Source organism: Leptonotus elevatus, chromosome 5, assembly GCF_054856555.1.
Source record: "Leptonotus elevatus isolate MCC_2025b chromosome 5, RoL_Lele_1.0, whole genome shotgun sequence".
In the NCBI taxonomy this organism is placed as follows: domain Eukaryota; kingdom Metazoa; phylum Chordata; class Actinopteri; order Syngnathiformes; family Syngnathidae; genus Leptonotus; species Leptonotus elevatus.
Genome location: NC_141243.1, coordinates 24524206 through 24543953, shown reverse-complemented (window position 1 = coordinate 24543953; position 19748 = coordinate 24524206). Strand labels below are relative to the sequence as shown.

The 19748-nt window shown below is 38.8% G+C and overlaps 1 protein-coding gene across 4 annotated transcripts; it reads left to right on the top strand.

Moving 5' to 3' along the window:
• The first annotated feature begins 620 nt into the window (after window positions 1-620).
• Window positions 621-19355, top strand: rabl6b (RAB, member RAS oncogene family-like 6b). Of its 4 annotated transcripts, XM_086076524.1 has the most exons (18): window positions 621-766; window positions 2775-3075; window positions 3355-3489; window positions 3614-3628; window positions 3838-3885; window positions 4050-4079; window positions 4448-4500; window positions 4665-4753; window positions 5845-5985; window positions 7285-7390; window positions 7498-7601; window positions 7681-8063; window positions 9271-9418; window positions 10274-10477; window positions 12226-12478; window positions 12790-12976; window positions 16820-16878; window positions 16967-19355. In XM_086076524.1, exons 2-18 carry the CDS (start codon window positions 2946-2948, stop codon window positions 17150-17152), a joined length of 2271 nt encoding a protein of 756 aa, XP_085932650.1. In that variant the 5' UTR covers window positions 621-766; window positions 2775-2945; the 3' UTR covers window positions 17153-19355. The 4 variants fall into 4 exon arrangements, with proteins under 4 accessions (XP_085932650.1, XP_085932651.1, XP_085932652.1 ...); XM_086076525.1 differs by lacking the exon at window positions 3614-3628; XM_086076526.1 differs by lacking the exon at window positions 4050-4079.
• The last annotated feature ends 393 nt before the right edge of the window (window positions 19356-19748 follow it).

Here is a 19748-nt window from a genome sequence, read left to right as displayed (position 1 = left end):
TTTAAACTTTTAATTAAATTTGAATTCCTGCAATTCAAGTTCAATTGAACATCCTGTGGGTGTGGGGTGGAGTCAATTCAAATTCAAATTGAAATTCATCCATTGAATTGAATTGAATTTTCAAATTCTGAATTTTACTCAGCCCTGACACCAACATGCCAGGGATGTGAGGGCCCATGCATTATAGTTGCTCGCAGATCTGTTTCATTCGTTAGAGAAGATAATTGGTTTTGGTGAATTATTTTGTAATGCTACTCAAACAACAATGCAAACCGTTCAGTAAAACTTAAATATTTTAGATTTGATATAAAAAGAGGTGTTCATCAATGATGTCCGCTTTGCCCTCTCTTTTTGCTTAATTTTATGTGAACATGTTAATCCAGTGTCCTACAAGGTATAAGCGTTGTCAATAGGACTCTCATTTTTAGTCAAGTAGACAATACAACCATGTTTAGTCCTCCCTACGGACAATTTCCAACATATGCGCAATGACTGTGCTGTTAGTTCAATTTCCAATAGTATCCCTGTCAAACACAATCCGTTTCTTAGGTGAATGTTGAATGCACCCGGTTACCATGCTCGTATCCTGTCAAGCTTTATTGTGAAAGAGTAAAGGGAAGTCGGATCTCGGATATATTGTAGACGTTCTTACAGATGGATAGGCGACACTAAGATCCTTGTAAAGGAATGTAGCCACAATATTTCTTTAGGGATGTATGTTTGACAATTAAGATGTCGGAACTGCACTTTCTCTTCTTTGACAACCGTGAGTATCCCCCCATTGCCATTAAGGAGTCGTCATCCAATGTAGCTACACATTGACATCCGCAGAGGGAAAGCTAAGCTAGTGCGGACTGTGTCACTAACATTTGTTATTTGAAACGCAGACTGGGGATAACGTTACCTTTTTAAGGGGTTGTTTAAAATTGGTCGTGGTTTGAGTAACGCTTGATCGTACTCTTTTCAATCATCGCATTTTCTAATCCTTATCGTCTTGTGTACAACCAGCTAACAGTCCAGAAAGCTAATGCTAGGTGTTTACGTTGACAAGGAGCTCTGCAGCTACTTTGAATTTTATAAGTGAATATTGTAATTCTAAAAGTAAAGTGGCAAAATGTGGCATTCCCAATATAGCCGTAAACGCTTATGCACGCGCGTATACATGCACTTTGCAGATGATGTCATAGATAATGTACGCATTGGAGCCTTTTCAATGAATGAAGTGCCACATGACATTATGTTTTAAAAATTACTGAGTTAGAAATGAGAAGAAAATGACATTATAGTTGTTTAGGGCTCAGGTAACAACTAATTACGTCTCACCTGTTTTCTGAGTTTGGTCATGTGACATTCTTATGTTGAGCTATGATGTCATTTTCGGTTGACTAATCAAATCTTTTTTTAAACTAATGTTTTTGTAATCGATTATCCTATCGATTATTTCATCAATGAATCGATGCATTCGGGTTTGCTGGTGGTTTTGTGTGTCCATCAGCAACATATGTCTTTGCGGAAACGCAAAATATTGGTTCCGGCAACTTCCGGGTGCCGCAAATATGTTTTTAAAAAAATCATCGACCAATTCTTGTGGTCGACCCAATCGACTTGATCAACTTTGTTTCACAGCCCTACTCGACAACAAGTGATAAAATGGCCACCCTCCCTGAGATGGACAAAAACAGGTGGATTTTGTATTGAGACACATAGGTGTTTCTTTAGAATGATCTGTCATTTTTTTCTTGGGAGGAACTTTTATACATTAAAAGTGCTAGTGGTATCGTGTCAGTAACTACTTAAGTTGGGTATATGCACTCATAATGGTATCAGCCTGAAAAAAAAGAAGAATCGAACATCGTTCAGTAACCTCCAGTGCCGCTCACACTGGTGTGCGGATGGAGCGAATGTTTGGTGGTGGTCGGAGGGGCTGTCGGCGCACACTGGCACCCACACTTTCGTCAATCTGCCCCAGGGCAGCTGTGGCATTATGTAGTTTACTGCCACCAGTGTGAATGTGTGAGTGCATGTATAATGTATTGTGAGGCACTTTTAAATGGAGCCTATTCCAGCTGTTTTTGGCGGGAGGAGGGATACACCCAGAACTTGTCGCCAGCCAATCGCAGGGCACAAATAGACTAACAACCATTCAGTCTCAATCACACCGATTTAGAGTCTTCAATTAACCTGCCATGTATGTTTCGGCCATGTGGTCAACTGGTTAGCCCATCCGCCTCACATTGCCAAGATTGGGGGGTTCAAATCTTGGCTCTGTCCTTCCTTTGCAGAGTTTGCATGTTCTCTCCCATTCCTGTGTGGGTTTTACCCTGGTTTCCTCCCACATTCCAAAATGCAATATTACATATTTTCAAAAAATTGACACACTTCATAATATAGTTTTGATGATAACCACAGTTTTTCATATTTTTATCTACCATTTATGCAACCCATCAATTGTCTTTGCGAATTCTAAAGGGTCATGACTGAGCTGGAGCCAATCCCATCTGACTGGGTAACAAGTGGGGCACACCCTGACAGGTTGAAGGTCAATTGTAGGCTGCACCTAGATAAGTAACATTCGCAGTTTTGGGCAATTTAGAGATTTGTTTTCGGAATGTGGGAGGAGGAAGCTGGTTTGGTTTAGTTTCTACACAGCAAGGCCCGCCATTTATAAATATTACTTTTATTTTTTATTTACGATATATTAGACAAATTTTTACCCCTGAAGATAAAGGCATCGCTGTTGATAATCTGTTGTTTTTTTCTTATCTCCCCCACAGATGACAATGTAAACAGCATCATGACCACTTCTATTTCCAGCTGACCGGAAAACACAACAGCTCAAATATAGCAAAGCAGATCATACCAAATCAGAGTGTGTTTCTGGAAAGCCCACTTGCCACCTTAGTGATATCATAGGTCATATCATAAGTTTCTGACAAATTCCAAACATGTTTTCGGCATTGAAAAAGCTGGTGGGATCTGAGCCGGGTCAGTTTAGGGACAAGAACATTCCTGCAGGCCTGCAGTCCATGAATCAAAGTTTGCAGAGACGCTTCGCTAAGGGAGTCCAATACAATAGTAAGATTTCAAACAAACATTTTTCACTTATAAGTTATACCACCAATATGGCTAAGCAATCCTAATTTTAATCGATACAAAATTGTAGAAAGATGAACATCTTCCTCTTGAGGTGCACAAAAGTCACAGAATTTTTTTTTTTTTTAAATTAAAAGTTTAATGTAAATTAGATTTTTAAAGAACAAATGTCAAAGCATAAAAGCATAAGCACCATCATTTCAATATTTAAACTCTTTATATACTGGTAAATATGTTTTCCCCCCAATTCCCTTACTCCAGTGAAAATCGTCATCCGTGGAGATAGGAACACTGGAAAGAGTACTTTATGGTATCGACTGCAGGGGAAGAAGTTTGTGGAAGAGTACATCCCCACCCAGGAGATCCAAGCCACAAGTATTCATTGGAATTACAAAAGTGGGTGTGTTTTTTAACCTCTTTAAACAGACATTTTAAAGCTTGTTCATTGTATCAGTATATCTGTAGTTATATATTTTTGCTCATGTGTACATATTTACATTTGCCTTTTTATTCATTCCAGTGGCTCCATATCAAGGTAAACGTTAGATTTAGCGTGAGTCCATTGTTAGCTTTTCTGTACTTAGCAAAGCGCCTGCTCTTCTTGTAGTGTGCTAAATAATAGAGCAGTAACTGAATCGGTGTGAGAGTATCATCATGATCTGTATTAGTATAAATTTCCTCTGTAACACAACACTTGGATAATTAAACCTAATTTTTGTTCCTCATTTGTGTCGTGTTTCTCAGCGACTGATGATGTGGTCAAGGTCGAGGTGTGGGACGTGGTCGATAAAGGTGAGTGTTGGTGCAAAAATGTGTCATGGTATCAAGCTTTTGCTCTGTCTGACCTCATCGCCACGCATCAAACTGCTGAATCTCATGACTCCATTTCGTGGTTGTTTTCTTGTTTTCTGTCCTCACTCATCATTTCTTTTCTGAACCCCTCGCACTCATCTCAGGCCAAAAATATCCTCTTCCTGAAGGTGTAGGTGAGCGTCACTGTAGTGTGTAGAAATTCAACACTGTTGTGTGCAGTTGGTATATTACACTGTCTTCCAAGTCTTATCTGAGAATTAGTATTCTCAAGGTTTGCTGTTTGGCTGCATATTTACATTTGCCTTTTGTTGTTGTTGTTGCTGTGTTTATATAGTAGCCCAGACACATTGAGCAAGCTTACTGATAGCGATGTTTGTTTACTGTACTTAATGCATAATGTGCTGAAATGTATAAACTGTAAGCTGCATTTCTGTCAGAAAAGTGTTCCTGCTCTGCTTGCTCCACTCATGAACTAACCTGACTAGAAGAGTGTACTGTTTTTTTATGTAAACGTAATGCTTCTGATATATTGATCTTTCAGGCAAAGGCAAAAAGCGTGGAGACAATTTGAAACTAGAGAATGAGCCACAAGAGGTAATGTATATCATGTGACTGTCATGTGTTAAGAACAAATAGCTTACTCATATGATGTGGGTCAGTGATGGGGGGAGGCTGCCATGCTTTTAACAATATTAAATGGAAGCATTTATTCGTGTGTACTGTATTATCATTTCATCATCAAAATATTTATGTTGCAGTCAGACGAGGTAGCCCTTGATGCAGAGTTTTTGGATGTGTACAAGAACTGCAACGGCGTCATCATGATGTTTGACATTACTAAGCAGTGGTAAGAAAGCTCTGTGTGTTGTATTGTCTGTTCCCTTAATTAAGCGCTCATGCTACAATATGCATGGAGGTGGAAGCATTACGTTTCATTCCGATAAAGTCTTTATCCAAGTCTGTGGGTATTGTTTGAGAAGAATCATTAAAATAACAAATGATAAACTAATTATGGTTAACACGGCAAGCAAATAAATGCAACAATTTTGACAAAATTCCAGAATCAATTCAGCTGTGCATTTGTGATAACAACAGATCTCTAGTCATTGCGGCCTGAGTAGCAAGCAATTCAGACAGTTTTATAATAAGCTTATATAGGGATGTAACGACATCGGCAATATCGCGATATTGCAATATCAAAATTGCCACAATATCGTCGTCATTCTACCACGATATTAAAAGCAGCACATCTGTTAAAAAGGTGAGGTTGTATTCCATTTGTGCAGGTCTTACCGTCTAGCACCCTATGGTGGTTAGTTTATTAGTGCAGTTTATTTTTAATTAGAAATGTTTTGGCCACTGCGACGGTTATCACTCCCATACCAGCAAATATTTGTCAATATCTCCATCAAAAAACATTACTTTCAGCCAAACACAGCATTGTGAACTACATTGACCATGTGACATGACGCAACCAAGCCTATTTCTTTGTCACTGCTGTTATGTATTTAATGAGTTTTTCGTATGAGCTTGTTTTTTTTAACAGTATCATGAGTTTTTATACAGTATCGTGAGGTTTTTTTTTTTAGGCCATCCTCCCCACAATATAGTGATAATTATCGTATTGTGAGGTTCATATCGTGTTATTTATCGTATTGTGACGTTTGTATATCGTTACATCTCTAGTTGCCAGCCAACTGCATTTTGGTTGAAATGAGCCCTGTGTAGACAAGCTGAACAGCACTAATGTGTTGAATTTTCCTTCATCCATCCATCCATTTTCTGAGCCTATTCATCAAATACATGTGGTCAAATTAACTTCCGCTTTGACATAGCTTCCAGGTCTAGAAATTTCTTAACTATAAGTTACTACTGGATTTGTTTGGTTGGCAAATTGAAATTGAATTATACTGAATGGTGTCTGCAATATGTTTTTAGGACGTTTAACTACATCTTAAGGGAACTTCCCAAAGTTCCCACTCATGTACCAGTGTGTGTTCTGGGAAACCACAGAGACATGGGTGAGCATCGGGTCATCCTCCCTGATGACATAAGGGAGCTAATTGCTGGACTAAACAGGTAAATATCTCTTAACACGAAACAATAGCGTCAGTTCAGTAAGGGACCATCACAGCGCACCTGTTTTCCGGCTTTGGTGATGTGCTGTTAGCAAGTTGAGCCGTTTGGCTCTGTGGTATAATTTTCAGGTGACAAAAAGTGGCAAAATGGCTACCCCCTGAGATGGCTAAAAATGTGTGGTTTTTTTTTATGCTTACAGTAATTTCTGGACTACAAGCCGCTACTTTTTTCACTTGCATTCAACCCTGTGGCTAATACAAAGGTGCAGCTTAGCCATCAGATAGATCACAAGAGAGGGCACTGTAAAGGAAGCGCAAGAGTGTCAGGCAGAACAAAACAAACCAAGTGAGCCCAAATACAGTAGGAGAGACAGAACAAGAGCGAGACAATTTGCGCCCTCATTATGGAAAATAAAGTAGCGGGAATCCGGTGCGGTAACATTAAAACACCTGCAGCTTACAGTCGGGTGTAACAAACTCGAGTATTACCCAAATTTAGCTAGCGCGGCTTATAGTCAGGTGCGCCTTGTAGTCCAGAAATTACTGTAATTTGTAGTCCACATATGTAATATTAATAAAATACCAAGTCTTATAGAACATATTATTAAAAGCAATTTTTGACTTGACTTCCCCATTAAACATTTAGTTTATAGTTATTTTTAGTTTGTAGAGTTTGGTATTCAATTTAGATTTTGAGAATTATTATGACTTGGAAAAAAATGGAGTTAAAATAATTTTCACATTATCATAAGATGATTTCATTTTAAATTGCAATACCAGTTTTACTTCGTTGTGCTTTTTTTTTTTAAATAGTAAATCGCTGATCAGTTAACATGTAGGTGATAAACTGAAGCAAATTGCATATTTTTCTTCAGAAATTTGAGGTTGAGATCAATAAATATGAAGATTTTCCTAATGTATTAATTCGTTTTGCTTTGCATTCACACAGAAGGAAAACACAAACAAATCATTAATTATATTAATTATGGTATGATTTTACTGGTTAGGCCTAGTAGACATCAGATCAGGCTGAATTACAATTTTGTCACCCCCTCATAAATGATTAGTCCCAGTAATTGTGTTAAGGCTTACTGCCTCCTAGTGGATAAAAAAGAAATTCACTTAGAATTTATTTATTTATTTCTTGTTGCAGAAACAGATTTGAATGCTTCTTTAAAAAATCGTATTCATGATTTCCATGAAATGATCATGCAGGTATTACACAGTGGGGTTGGGTTAGGGTTGTCCGTTTAAGAATTTGAAGGCTCCAAATACAACTATAAAGTATTGTGTTTTCCAGACCAATGGGATCATCTTACATCCACTATGCTGAATCCTCTATGAAGAACGGCTTTGGCCTAAAATACCTGCACAGATTTTTTAACATCCCCTTCTTACAACTCCAGGTAATCTTCTTATTATTAGTGTGAATCATTTAACATTCTTTTTTTTAGTTGTTGCAGATCCAAATCTTTGTGTGGGTGTGTTTTTTTTGTTTTGTTTTTTAATTCAGAGGGAGACCCTTCTGAGGCAACTGGAGACAAACCAGTTGGACATGGATGCCACCCTAGAAGAGCTTTGTGTGCAGCAGGAGACAGAAGATCAAAATTATGAAATGTACAACCTATCTTCCTTGCTCATCTCATGTTATTTTAGTTGATAATGGCATTGTTGTAACTTATTCAAATGTTTATAGTTTCCTGGAGAACTTAGAGTCCCGCAATAAGGGCTATGGCTCACCTGGTCCAGCCAACGGTCAGAGTCCCTCCTCAGGCTCCCAGTCCCCCATTGTTCCTCCTAGTGGTGCCTCCACAGGAAGTTCCAGCCCAAGCACTCCTCAACCCCCAATCCCTTCCCAGCCACTTCCACAGTCGCCCTCTGTGTCGGCTCCCTCGGCTCCAGCTCTCGCTGCAGCCGTGGAGAGAGCTGCTTCGCCTTCAGCTGAATTAAAGTCTTCAGCTCAATCACCAGAGCACCTTCAGTCCTCCGTAACACCCGTAGCAGCCCCACAGAAACGCAGCTTCATGTCACGATGGTTTGGCTCATCACCTGCCACTGAGGCTTCTGTTAGTGCATCAGGTATGACTCTTCTACACCTCACCCCTGTAACGGTTTCTTTTTTGCATATTACAGCTGACCAGTGGTCAAAATGTGCAGAATATTACTTGACACGGTAAAAGATTATTTTAAGGGATTCTTTATTCATAAAGCTAAGTTTAATGTTGAAGTCATTAGATCTTGGATGAAAAGTTTCAATAGTATTTTTGTACACTTGAAATACAATACTGTACATAACAGATCTGATGGACGTAAGAAAATTGGAAAATAGCACATTCATGCTTTTTTTTAAAAAGACTTATGTTGTGTGTGCATGTGTGTATATCATGGTTATACCAAATTTACACCCCGGTTCAAATACCAGGTTTTTAGTTTTTATGGTATAAAAAATGAGACCAAGATCATTTTCAGAACTTTTTCATTGGCATTCAAACTCATGTTTAATAGGAGTCAGTACATATGTCACCATTTAATGTACCCCTGATCAACCCCTAATATAGTTGACATGTTCTAGTGTTTACTAGTACATTAGTAAATTTCTGCAGCCCTTTCAATTTTGCTGTCTGCTTCTTTGCAGCCACCCTGACCAGTTATCTCCTCATTTTTACATTCATTTTGGAGGGAGGTCCTATTCTTGCTCATGACCCCCACTAGATGATTGCTTTCTTAACTGTGTTCCATGGTATATTTGAAGACTTACTGTTGCTTGCAGATGTGACTACAACAAATTAATGCCACAACATATGAACTTTATTTGCCATTAATCAGAGGCACATCCAATGGTGATGGGTGTGTGCTGACTCCCACTTAATGTGGTTCATTGTTAATACAGCCACATCCCCTGTTAAGAGGGTCTGCATGTAACTGCAATATCTCAATTGTTTATTTTTTTTACTTCCCCACTTGAAAATATATATATTGAAATTATTTATATTGGTCTCATTATTTTATATAACAAGACATGACATTTCTACTAGGGTGTGTAGACTTTATGTATTAAGTAGAGAGCAGTCACAAGGTTCGAGTCTGAGCTGTTAAGAAATTTAGAGACTGTAAAATACTCACAGGACTTGTGGGTATTAAAATGTCATGTGATGTCACTGTTTCAATGCCACATTTGGTACAGGAAGATTGCAACACAGTTGCACTGCGATTGAACTTGAGCATTATCAACATCAAGAAAAGGTTTATTATGTTGATTACTAGTGAGCTGCAATGTTTTCCACAGAGGACCTCCCTGCACCAGTGTGTCCTACACTAGTACAAAGCGTTGATGACTTTGTGCCAGATGATAGACTGGACAAGAGTTTCCTCGAGGACAGTTTTCCCTCAAAGACAAAGGTGCCTCAGCCAGCTCCAGCAGTGGACAGCGACAGGTGGGCGCTTCAAAATTACTGTTTTGGGGTACTATTAGTTGTGTATGCACAGTATTTTTTATTTCTTTAAATATTATTGTTACTGTTTTCTATTATTTAAATTACTTTTATAAATAAAAAATATATAATAAAAACCAACATTGCATTTTTATTGAGCAATTTAATTCGGTACACTATCACAATTAAAGGTATGTGGATTATCTGGATCACAAAAATCTGCTTTTGCAAGAATATTATGGCTTTATTGATACTGCTTGGGGATATTACAATTTATGTACATTAACTCATTCACTCCCAGCCTTTTTCACTGAAGCAATCCCCTTCGCTTCCGGCTGTTTTACTGGATTTTAACTCATTTTGCAAGGCCCACAGAATATTATATTCTATTGCTATAAAAAACATGGAACCTAACAAAAGAAAGATTAGAGTCTCTTCTTTCATCAGGAAAAGTATATTTCTATCTGTTGCTGCTTTGCAGCAATTAGTTTAATCAATATTCACATACCTGGTGAAAACGCTGACAGAAAGAGCTTGTTGCTGCCACCTACTGGCCATTTTTATTAACAAACTACCATTGCTTTAAGCCACCTCATGTCAAAAGCTGCATCAAAGCCTATTGTATGCTCTTGCACAAAAAAAAAAACGTAAAAAAAAACGTGTAAATACATTTTGGGGAGTGAAGGACAAAGCATTAAAAGATGTGTTTACACAGTTTTTGGTTTGAATGAGTTAAAACATATTATAGACACCTCTGATTATGATGTAGAGCTTGTTTAGTGAGCTACATAGACAAGCCAATTACAATGTGTTGACATCCGCAATATACAGTATATGTTATTTTGTTTTCTATCCTAGTGATTGTGAATACAGAGGAAACCCCATGGTGTCTGGTTTCCAGGATGAGCTTGATCCTGACGACACGGAGCCCAATCTTCCACAGCCTAAAATTCTGCCTCCCAGTAAAGACATAATTCTGACCAGTGATGAGGAGGACCAAACGCTAGTAGCCCCTTCTGAGAAAAAGGATCAGGAGCTGGACAGTGAACCTGAACTAAAAACGTAAGTATTGACGCGCCACCAGATGTGTCAAATGAAATTATCAGTGTTGGAACTAACGCCTTTACATTTGTTACGTTATATAAAGAAACTACTTTTTTCTGTAACTTCTAACGTAACGCTTTACACTTTCCCATTCTACAATGACCCTATAGTTATTGTACAAGCGTTACCCAAGTTACTTATGTTACGTGATCGAAGTGAAAAGTCTCCCCCTGCAGCAGGTGTCATTTTACAGAAGTCTCCGCTGCGCTCTATGAGAGCGTGTGGTGTACTGTGTTCTCATACAAGCCTTGTCCACATGGTCCTTCTCACTCTAATGTGAACACAGCACGTCCCGGAAGAGGCTATTGATTGGTTAACATAGGGCAAGATGTGAGGGTAAGCCAATCAGAGACAGCCTGACAAAGTAGGCTTACTTGTATGGCTGTACTCTACACAGACACACAAACACAGCTTATGCACACATACAAAACTCCGGTAACACGATAACCAACATGCTGCAATGGCAAGTGCGCATTAAACTGAGAGTGGAGGCTTTTCAGGGTGGAAATACAAGCACTACTTCGAATTTCTGCGGATAAAGGACGCTAGAAACAGAAAGCTAGAAAGGGAGAAATGGACAGATGGAGAGGAGAGGGAATTTGGAGAGGGGTACAGACAGAGAGAGAGATGGGGAGAGTGGGAGCTAGAGAGAGAGAATACATTATACCACCACGAGTAGTACTGGAGTAAAGCGTTTGGAGTATTGTAAGTCTTAAGCCAGCTTTTTGGTTTCTCTTTTTAAAATACCTCGGCACATACAGTAGCCTTATTGAAAAGCGTCTCAATGTGCTTATTGAGGCTGAAAGCACTTTATGTTCATCCATCTTTTTATTTTATTTAAAATGGCCAGATGTGAAGTAAATTTATATAGTTTGCTTTGTCAATGTTGACGATGTCTTCAGTTGATTATTATTATTTTATTTATTTCATATTGCAGCAACTTTTGTTTTGAAGGCAAGTTGATAAAAATGAAGATGCACGTTTTATTGTTCCATTTCATAGTGTTTGGAGGGAGTTGTCTTTTTTCTTACTGTAAGACAGAACAACTCTCTCTCTCTCTCAATAAATAAATAAATATATATATATATATATATATATATATATATATATAGTAAAGTAACTTAACGTAGTTAGTTTAATAATTGAATAACTAGTAAAGTAATTAGTTACTTTTTTTGAGAAGTAACTATAACTTTACTTTTAAGTAACTTGAACAACACTGGAAATAAAGCATGTTAATACAGGTTGTTTTATGTCTTGCCTGGAAGCAAATTTTCCGGAAATACAAAAATTACACTCAGAGAATAATGGGAATGTACTTAATCAGCAATTAAAATTTAATTATACAAATCAAATCAAATATAATAGTTACAAATAGTATAAAGTACTGCACTTTACTTTATAGCAGCTTATCGCAACTTTATTTATAAAGCTCTAATTTTAATATATACAAGTCGCACGCAATTATAAGTCGCAGGACGAGAGAAACTATGAAAAGAAAGTGGGACTTGTGTTCTGAAAGAAAAAAGGTATTTGTACTCTGTCGGGGGGGACACAGATTTTGTTCCCTCCTTAGTTGCTAAATTGTGAGACACGTTGGGCCACCAACTTTTAACATTCTATCTAACTTAATGAACTTTAGCACTATAGTGCCATGTAGGTGTGAGGTATTTGAAAGTTTATTGTCCCAAATATCTCTGTTTCAGCTACATCACTAAACCAAAGGTGGCATCTAAAGCGTCAGAGCCCAGAGACCAGTCTGCAACTTCCATCTTACTCACTCTAATACCAACAGAAGAGCAGCCCACCCAGCAGCAAGGGAAACAGAAAGGAATCTCACCCATTGCTGGGGACTCTGATACTGACCCTGAGGGCCCCGTCGCCCAACAGATGCTTTCTTTTGTTATGGATGACCCTGACTTTGAGTCTGAAGCATCAGACACACCAAAAAAAGTAAAGGTAAAAAGTAGAACATACTTGACAGTAGAGCATGATTGTATAAAACTGCAAACACCCACAGACTCTCAAAAGAGCTTATTTTTATGATTCGCGGGCAGGACTTTGCAGACAAACACAGTCGATTTACAGCTTTAAAAAGTGATGGTGAATTGGGTTCAGCAGTTGAAAAATAAAACAAAGCTTGTTCAGTGAATTATATACAGTACTTATAAATCCAGATATTTTACAAGGAAATATTTTACTACTTAATCCAAAAGAAAGAATTCCATTCTCTGTTGGTCATAAACATAGTTCTATTCTGTTATCCTCAGAGTACATTCCCTGCCATGGATGAACTTCTATCTGACCTCTCAGACGATGATGTGCAGTCGGCCAAGGTGCCAAATCCTGTGAATCCCAATGTGATCTCCTTTAAACAAAATGATGTTACCGACCTTTTTGGCCTTGGCATCCAAGAAGACCCTTCAGCAACCAAAGAGAGCAGTGAGGAGCAAGAAGGCAAGATGTTGCAAATGTATCTATTTGTTGTTACCAGAGCTTCTGCAGCCTTGTTGCTTATGTGCAAAATATCATTGGAACTTTGGCTTGTTAAATTTTAATACAGGCACTTTTCTGCGATAGTAATTATTAATAAATTTTTTGCAAATTACCACCTTTCTCACATCAGCTGTTCACTTTAAAGATGCTTAAAATGTTAATGTTAAAGATTTTTCTACATCATCATTCATGCATGCTCCACTAATGCCCAGAATAGTACAAAGATCCCTGACTTTTTAACTGTGACTTTGCCTATTAGCTTGCATCTTCCCTTCAGTGTTGAGTGTTTGGGGCGAACACTCCACAGTTTCTTGGGGATGGGGAGGGTTGGAGTGGTAGAGGGTGATGTCATGCTTGTCCCCGCGGACATTTAGCGTTATGGTACGACACAATTGGGATGGAAACTGAAAAATTTAAGTCAAGAGGCCGGCTTCAAGCACAGCCCAAACTTCAGCTCAGTCAGACTCCAAGAAAACTGAAAAAAACGAAATGTTTACTCGAGCGCATGTACTCACACGCGCATGTAGCGATTATTTGGGTTGCCGTAATGGCTTATGAGAAATTTAGACGGTACTGAGGGGAGTTGTATTTTCCTCAGCAACCTCTGGGGCACCACGTTGACTTTGCTTGTTTGTAGGAGCAAAATAAACGATAAAAATCCTATTATCAAGTATTCATAATCTGAAGTTGCTACTTTAGTTAATCATGGAGTTCTTTGCTTTCGTAAGAGAATTACTAATCCACTCAGTAAACACAAATGATTCGGCAGAAATTGAATTTCTAGACAACAAATTGATTTAGTAAACACACACATATATCAGTCACAGCCTAACCTATTAATGAAACGGATTAACAATGTGAATCAAGGATAAAAAGAAAACTTACAACCTAACTAACTAAGATAAAAAAAAAAAGAGTAGACTGGTTCAGTCGCACGGGAGAGAGAGAGAGAGAGAGAGAGAGACTCGAGCGTCGATCCTCGGTTGAATGCTGGAATGCTGCACCAGGTCTCCGGTTGGTGGCGAGGTGCATGCTCGGTGTGGAGGCCGTGGCAGGTCCTTGGCTGGCACATGTCCAGCTGGAATGCTGCCCGGGAGTCTCTGGCTGCTGGTCGGTGATGCCCATGTGGCGTGGAGGTCGCAGCAGGTCCTTGTGTGAGCACTGCGGGGCGCCTCGTACTCACGGCTGGAACAGACACACGCGCCGTGGGGATGCGCAGGGTGTTTGCGAGTCTTTGCTTGATGCGCGCTTTGGGACGCGCGTTGTGGCTTAAAGGAAGAAACCGCGTGGTCACTCTCAGCGACCACATTTCTCGTGATGATCAGGAAAAGTTCATGGGGCCAGACATGAGGTGGAGAGAGGGCGGAGGAGTTGCAGGGAAGAGAGAGTCCTTGAGCAGTTCATAGGGCAAAGGAGAGGGGAAGAGTTGCAGGAAAAGAGAGAGAGAAGTTCCTTCGCACGCTGGTTTTTAAAACCGTGTCAGCAAGGGGGGCCGGGCCGTAGTACCAGGGAGCCGGGCCGTAGTGACGGGGGGGCTGGGCCGTAGTCACGCCCCTTTCGTGCGCATGAAGCAGACTTGGTCGACTGAGACCAAGCTTTTGGGATAGTATTTGATCATTTTGGGATCAGAATTGACAAGCCAGATGCTTCATTTGTCATTCTGAACACATTTCAAACATTACCGCGATCATAAAGTTATTGAATCCGCTAAGCTTACTAATTAGCTAAACTTAGGTGGCTACAGAAATTACACACATCATTTGTTTGAGATAGACATACAGGTTGTGTACAAAGATAAACAACAGGAGTTACTTGATGTCAGTCAAGTACATAGAGTCCGTGTATGTCCCGAATTATGTAGACTTCAGATTAATTAGGAGCGGCAGGATTCTTGAAGATAACCGATAGTGACCGCTGGAGGGTACTGTTGTACCATACAACTTCCAAGGGATATTGTTTGCCAAAAAAAAACACATGGCTAATTCCTGTGGATAGGCCAGACCATAAAAGATGGTCTGGGGACTGCTTATCGGACAGGATTTCAGGTCTGTCGGAGCTGTGATATGCGTTTCCTGGGGGTTATAAAACGAAGTCCAGTCCCTGCTGGAGAGAAACTCAAAGAGTCCTTTTGAACTGAAAACAGAGTTAAGACACGCACACACATTCCCCAGAGGGAAATGTCCAAAAAGGCACATAAAATGGAAAAATTGAGGGTGACAGGCAATATTCGTTACACGCACCATGCACAAGCTTGACACAGAGGCTGCAGTTACGCTTTAAGCCAGAGGTGGCAATCGAGAGTAAAAAAAAAAAAAGTGACAAACTCCACAAAGCACCTTTTAAGGTGTGGAAAGATAAACCCTGATCTATCTTGCATCTCCGCTTGTGTCTCATAAATCATGGTGTCTGAGACACTAAAGAAAAGGCAATGCAGGACATCCATCTAACCTTTAGTGTTCCTTCTTCCTTGGCATGTGGTTGTTTGTGGGGCAATTTTTGTGCCAAAATGATTTACAAATGCGTATTTCAATTCACAAATATGTAAAAATAATTATGTTTCCGTAACTAAAGTCACAAATGTATAACTAGAATGCACAAATGTGTGACATAAATCTGCAAATGCATACACATATATATGCATGTGTTTACGCATGCAAATCAATCTGACCTATAAACACCGGGCCTCTTGATTGGCTGTATTCTTACATGTGACTTTTGTCACAGTCTTGCCATGCAGGACTCACAAATGCGTGTGGCGATTTGCAAATGCGTGTATGGAGATTGAGTACTTTTGGGTCATGTCGCTCGGATAGGTTCACAGACTTCAATATGAATGGACTATTCATAAGTAAGTCAATGGATATGATAGGAAATTAAATTTCCTCTGTAAAGACGAGAATCTGAAGAGGCCCTTGGTCTCCGAAAGACAAAAAACAAATGCTGGCTATGGCCTAGATTGCAACGAACTCCGAAGATATTATTGGCGCTCGCGTCCCCTGGTGGTCGGAGCCACACAACTCTCCACACACACACATTTGTGACTCCTGCAACGCAGGACTGTGACAAAAGTCACATGTAAGAATACAGCCAATCAAAGCACAGGTTTACAGGTCATATACTGTATACAGGTGCTCGTCAAAATGTTTTAATATCTTCAAAAAGTTTAATAATTTCTGTAATTCCATGGGTTTTATGAGCTGCAAGCCCAAATAATGTAAAAATTAACAAATAAATACTTGAAATCACTTAAGGGCCCTGAATCTATAATCTATGAAAGTTTGAGTTTTTGAATGGAATTATGGAAATTATTCAACTTTTTGAGGATATTCAAATTTTTTGACGAGCACCTGTATATACACATTCAACTGTTTAGGCATTCAAATCAGTGTACGCGTTTGCAGCTTTGTCACACATTTGTAGGTTCTCATTAAACATTTGTGACTTCAGGTACACATTTGGGCATTCTTGTTACACTTTGTTACGGGTATAAATAATTTTTCCATATTTGTGGCTCAAAATACGCATTTGCAAATAGTTTGGGCACAATAATAGCCCCATAGTTGTTTAATAAACTCTGCTCTTTTTGTCCAAAGTGGCAATTCTGTCAAAAAAATTAAGTCAACTGCAGTGTGTTTAGATTAACGTTTTACAGCAAAAAACGATAAGTTGTTTCAGTATCCTTCACATCTTTTGCCAATTGAAACACAAAATAAACATGCATTGAATGGTGCAAGAGGATGATGTGTCAATGGATACTAGCCTTGTACATCTCACAACTAATATTTGCATTTTTCTCAATTTCAGAGAAAGAAAGCAAGCACTCCTCCAAAGACAAGAAGAAGAAAAAGAAGAAAAGTAAAGAGGTGAATTATTCACATTTGCGTAATGGCGTAAAAGGTTGCTAGTGTTTGAGTTTAATCAATTGAGTCAATAATGCTGTTCCGTTTTCAGGAGGATGAAAAGAGTAAGAAGAAACATAAACACAAGAAAAAGGAAAAAGATGAAGCTGTTGACGACAAAGAGAAAAAGAAGAAGAAATCAAAGATCAAGAAAACAGAAGTAGATGAGCTGGAAGATTTTCTTGGAGGAGGATCAAGTTCTACCAAAAGAGATGATGGCGATTATGAAGAACTATAAGATGTCACCTTTTATTAGTAAACTGAACCTAAGAACAACTGTGGCAAGGAGTGAGATCACCACCTGGTTCCCTGACATGTATGTGCACAAAGTTGTATCCCAAGCCATACAAAATGCAATACATGAGGCTACCAACAAGCACCAGGTAAAATCAGACGCTCTGGATGTGGTCCTGTTTGTTCCTTTGGGTCTGATCAAGTTTTCCTTGACTGCACTTATTGGGTGTCTTTCATTCCATTCAGTTAGAAACTGCAAGGAGACTACAAACTGACGATTGGTATAGCTATAATCCACCCCCCCCCCCTTCTTTTTTGTGTGAATATTTGATACTCTTCATGAAATCCACCACAAGTTAGTTTATATATTTAAGATTACCATTCTGTTTGAATCTTGTGTGGTTGAAATTATGTCTGCCAGGCCTGCTAGAAGTACAAATGCCTCCCTCCCCTTTTCTCTCTGCCATTGTACTGTTTTGCTTCGGCCTGTAATGGTACCCCCCCCCCCCCCCACACCCCTTCCGGTTTACAACTTTTAAGGTAACATGAAGAGAAGGCTTTTGGAATGAAAATGTACTGTACATTCATGCAAAATCCTTCTCCGTTCCACCATTGGGGTAAACTGGCCAATATTGTCCAGATTACTGACAGCTAAACATTGGAGTTTTTCTTGTTTAGTTAGAGCAGCACGTTCCATCAAGTTATTCCAGCTGGTCTTTGTCATGCCACTCTACATGCATGGTGAGTTAGAAGAAAGAAATTGCATTCTATTCATCTTGTCTGGTGATATACGTAGTATGTAATTGACCTAAAACAACAAGAAAAAATGACTCAATCATCAATCTGTTTTGTAACTTATTGTAAGAGCTGTTTAGATTTTAAATGATATCCAGGTCAAAAGGTGTGTAGTAGCTTCGGTCAAAGGTCAGAGAAGCATGTTTTTTGTTGCAACTTTTTTTTTAAGTTTATGTCTGTCATCTAATTAATCCTGATTTCCCAGATCGCGATTACTCACACACACTTGTCTGCAGCGTTTTCTTACATAAACTGTCAACCAATAGAATTAACTGTCATCATTCTAAAAATTTGCTCATTGTGGATGTAGCAAAATTGCAGCTGCCAGACGTGCTTCGGTGGTTTGTTGAAGAGTTAAACATACTGCTACATATTTTCTCACTGGCATTGTCCACAGCAGATCATGTTTTATTTTAATGCCTTAACAGAGCTTTCAATGAGATTGGCGTGCCGCTATCATGAACCATTTTAAGTGTTCTTAATATAATCTTAGATCTGTCATCAGAATAGCACCCTTGCTGGTGAGACTCATTTATAAAACCTGCTGTAAGATTGCAATGACTCACTAAACTTTGTCCTTTGGTTTGTGTTCTTTTGTGTTTGTGTTTCTGCATGTTGCAACATTTCCATTTTTATTGTGATCCGATTGCTTATTGTTAGTTTTGCTACAGGATAGCATGGTTGTGTTTGTGTACATTTTGGTGAAAACGCTCAAAATCACAATGCAGCTTTTCATATGTGACTGTTTACAGTGCAATGTTTTTCTCCTGTTAAAGGGTTTTATTTCTATACGTTTTAGGGAATCATGCAATGTCATGCATTTCTGTATGTTGCAGGCCAGAATGGCTGCTCATGATAGAAATTAAATGTATCATCAAAAGACAGTGTATCCAACATACTGTAGCCTACCTGTATTTCAAATAAATGGAGCACGAAAAGATTTCTTCAAGTTTCCAGCTCATCTCCCACACTCCGAGTTTACACTCTATTGGTTTACTAAGTGTGTTGAAAATTCCATTGCTAATACTTCCTAGCATTGATCCTGGTTATGTCCACCCCTCGTCATGCAATTGAGGATAAATGTTGAAAGCAGTTTCAAGCAAAGCGTGAAACCTGTATGTACAGCAAAAATAATGTATTAATTATGAAAATAATATATGAAAAATATCACTGATTTCCCATGAAATTGTTACAGGCTGGAAAGATGCAAGAGATGATTTGTTATAACAACACATGTAATATGCACTTTGATTTTTTTTTTCTTCAGGTATCGGGTTTCTTCCAAATGCATGTAATGTGCAGTATAACATTTTGAAACCATTCGCAACATTTCTTCCCAATGACATGTTCCATCTTTACACTGTGTGAGTTTGACTATGTTTGGTTTGTCCAATAAAAGCAAACATATTTCTTAATAAGCTGCAATTCTTTTCTTCATATAAACGTTTTAATGTTAGGGGCCATCAATCGCCTATAATCTAGATTTAAGGAGTCATGGGTTAAGCAAACAAGTGGACAGAAAATATGGAGTTGTGAGTGGTTGGCACAGACCGACCAGTATGCTTTCCAAGTTCAACTGGGGTGACATTATGGGACTGATACTGATATTTTGTTGGGTAGCATAGCGTGAAAAAAAAATCCCTTGATGACAATTTAGCCCAAAATCAAAAGCAAAGAGTCGTGAATTTGCTGGAACCTGTCTGACCGCTTCGGGCAAAGAGGCTCTACTGGTCGCTACTGATGAATTATTAACATTGTTTTTCAGTTTCAATTTATATTTTAGCCGTTTTGGATTTAGTTAACTC

Coding starts and splice junctions, on each gene's coding strand:
- rabl6b (XM_086076524.1), top strand. CDS start 2,946: ATGTTTTCGGCATTGAAAAAGCTGGTGGGATCTGAGCCGGGTCAGTTT. Junction 10,478..12,225: donor AGTGAACCTGAACTAAAAAC/GTAAGTATTGAC, acceptor TCTCTGTTTCAG/CTACATCACTAAACCAAAGG. Junction 12,479..12,789: donor ACACACCAAAAAAAGTAAAG/GTAAAAAGTAGA, acceptor TGTTATCCTCAG/AGTACATTCCCTGCCATGGA.